The sequence below is a fragment of the Egretta garzetta genome, unplaced genomic scaffold (assembly GCF_000687185.1).
Source record: "Egretta garzetta isolate BGI_Z169 unplaced genomic scaffold, ASM68718v1 scaffold215, whole genome shotgun sequence".
NCBI classification, from domain to species: domain Eukaryota; kingdom Metazoa; phylum Chordata; class Aves; order Pelecaniformes; family Ardeidae; genus Egretta; species Egretta garzetta.
The window spans coordinates 6,496,767-6,498,617 of NW_009259719.1; the positions used below are offsets into that span (position 1 = coordinate 6,496,767).

The 1,851-nt window shown below is 40.0% G+C and overlaps 1 protein-coding gene across 1 annotated transcript in view; it reads left to right on the top strand.

Annotated features, from left to right (window-relative positions):
• SMIM4 (small integral membrane protein 4) overlaps positions 1 to 1,851 on the top strand; it is a 2,464-nt gene extending 613 nt beyond the window's left edge. The window contains exon 2 of the mRNA XM_009639348.2: positions 1,315 to 1,851. Within this exon, the coding sequence (XP_009637643.1) occupies positions 1,315 to 1,382 (68 nt within the window). The 3' untranslated portion in view covers positions 1,383 to 1,851. The remainder of the gene's footprint in view (positions 1 to 1,314) is intronic.

Genomic DNA, 1,851 nt, shown 5'->3' on the forward strand with positions numbered 1-1,851 from the left:
GGAGGGCGGTTCCCCTTAGCGACGAGAAGTTCGCGGGGTCTGGTGGCGGGGTGCTCGCCTGGGGACCTCGGTCAGCAAGGCAGCCCCTTCTCTCTTTAGTGCGGGATGCGACGCTCCGGATCCTGCCTCCCCGGCGGAGGACACTGAGCAGAAACAAAAAAAAAAAACCCTGGGTTTAGAATACTGCATTAGATTTATTTTTTTTTTTTACGTTGAAAAAGACTCACCGGGGTTGTCAGAATTACAGGTGTGGGTTCATCTGAAATGTGACCTTTTGAATTGAAAAAGAAGTATGAAAATGAGTCATGAAGACTTAGCTAACGGCACTTAAGATGGCATTCTTCCCTTTAAGAAACCTTGCTAGATTTTTTTTCTGTACTTCAGAAAAAGGATCAGCTCCACTGCATGCTATATGAGAACATTTTCACAGGAAATCTTGTTGAGTCTCCTGCAGAATAAACCAGCTTGATATAGCTGACACACTCACTGCAAACAAAACTGCTGCTTTGCTCAATTTCTGAGGGTTGGGTTTGTTGGGGTTTTTCAGTTTAATATTTCTGAAGCATACCTGTATAGTAATAAAGTCAGGTTAGAAACTAAAGCACAACATCTGTGTAGCAGCTGTTATATTCCAGCTCGAGTCTTACTTTCCTGAAAAAAAAAATAAAATTGCTATGCCTAAATGATACTGTACTACAGTAATAATAATTGTGCGGTTTAGCCGTATTACTGCTCCATAATCCATGCAAAGCGACAATGTACAAGACCGATAAACTCTTTTTTTGTCAGTGTGAGATTTTATTTGGTGATGGATATTTAGGGGTGATCAGGGTGAGGGGAGGCAGGAAGAACGACTAGGAAGACTAGGAAGGTGGATATATTCCTGTGTTTTGTTTACAAAAAAAACCAAACCCAAAACCCAACTGAAGCCATGCTGGCAGTCCTCAGACATTGACTTTGTACCTATAATTTAATTTCCCTTTGGCCTCAGCTAGCTTGGGCATTTGTATTTTTAATTACCCTCATGGGAAAGTAGACCAAGACATGACTGTATCACACTGGAAACTTAGTTTTCCTATAAAAACATTTCATCAGGACTGACAGGAAGAACTTTAGCCTGGAGGGGAGGGAGAACATGAGCTATTTTTAAGTGGTAATAAGGATTTGCGTTGGCTTGAATTTTCAGTTGCTTGTCAGTCAATGTCTGTGAGAGAAAATGGGATTGAAAAGTTTAAGAGGAGATGACCGGCTTCATACATTTAATACTGTCTTGTACTTGGAAGATGCTAATATAAAAAACTCTTTTTCTGGCAGATGACGTTTACCGTAGGAAACGATCTGAAAGGCAGTACGAGGCAAGGATGGAAAAAAATGAATTTTAGCTGAAGCGTTTCAAGGGGAAGGTCCCGAATGCTTCAACTGTATTAATACCAAAGAGGCATTACTGCCACGTTGACAGTAGGGGAAGATTTTTGCCTCTGCAAGATGAACTGTAATCCACAAGTCTGTGTAATGCACTCTCAGATGGTTTTGGCAGTTTTAGTCTTCTTCCATCTACTTCACATCTTTAATATTTTGTATTTAAGCCAAATACAATAGCCAAAAGTTCATTGTGTTTAGGCTTCTGCCATTTATTTAATGTTTAGTATTTTTAAATAAACTAAACTGATTAAAGAGAGTCTGGCTACTGCTTTTCTTTGTTTGATGAGACCCCATTCTTGTGCGGAGACCAAGGGGAAAGAAACGTTACATATTGCATACGCATATCTCAGCACAATGGAAACAGTAATTTTTAGTTAGTTTCCTTTGTACTGATAGAAACTGCTCTGGCATCTGATTTGTTTTCTTTCC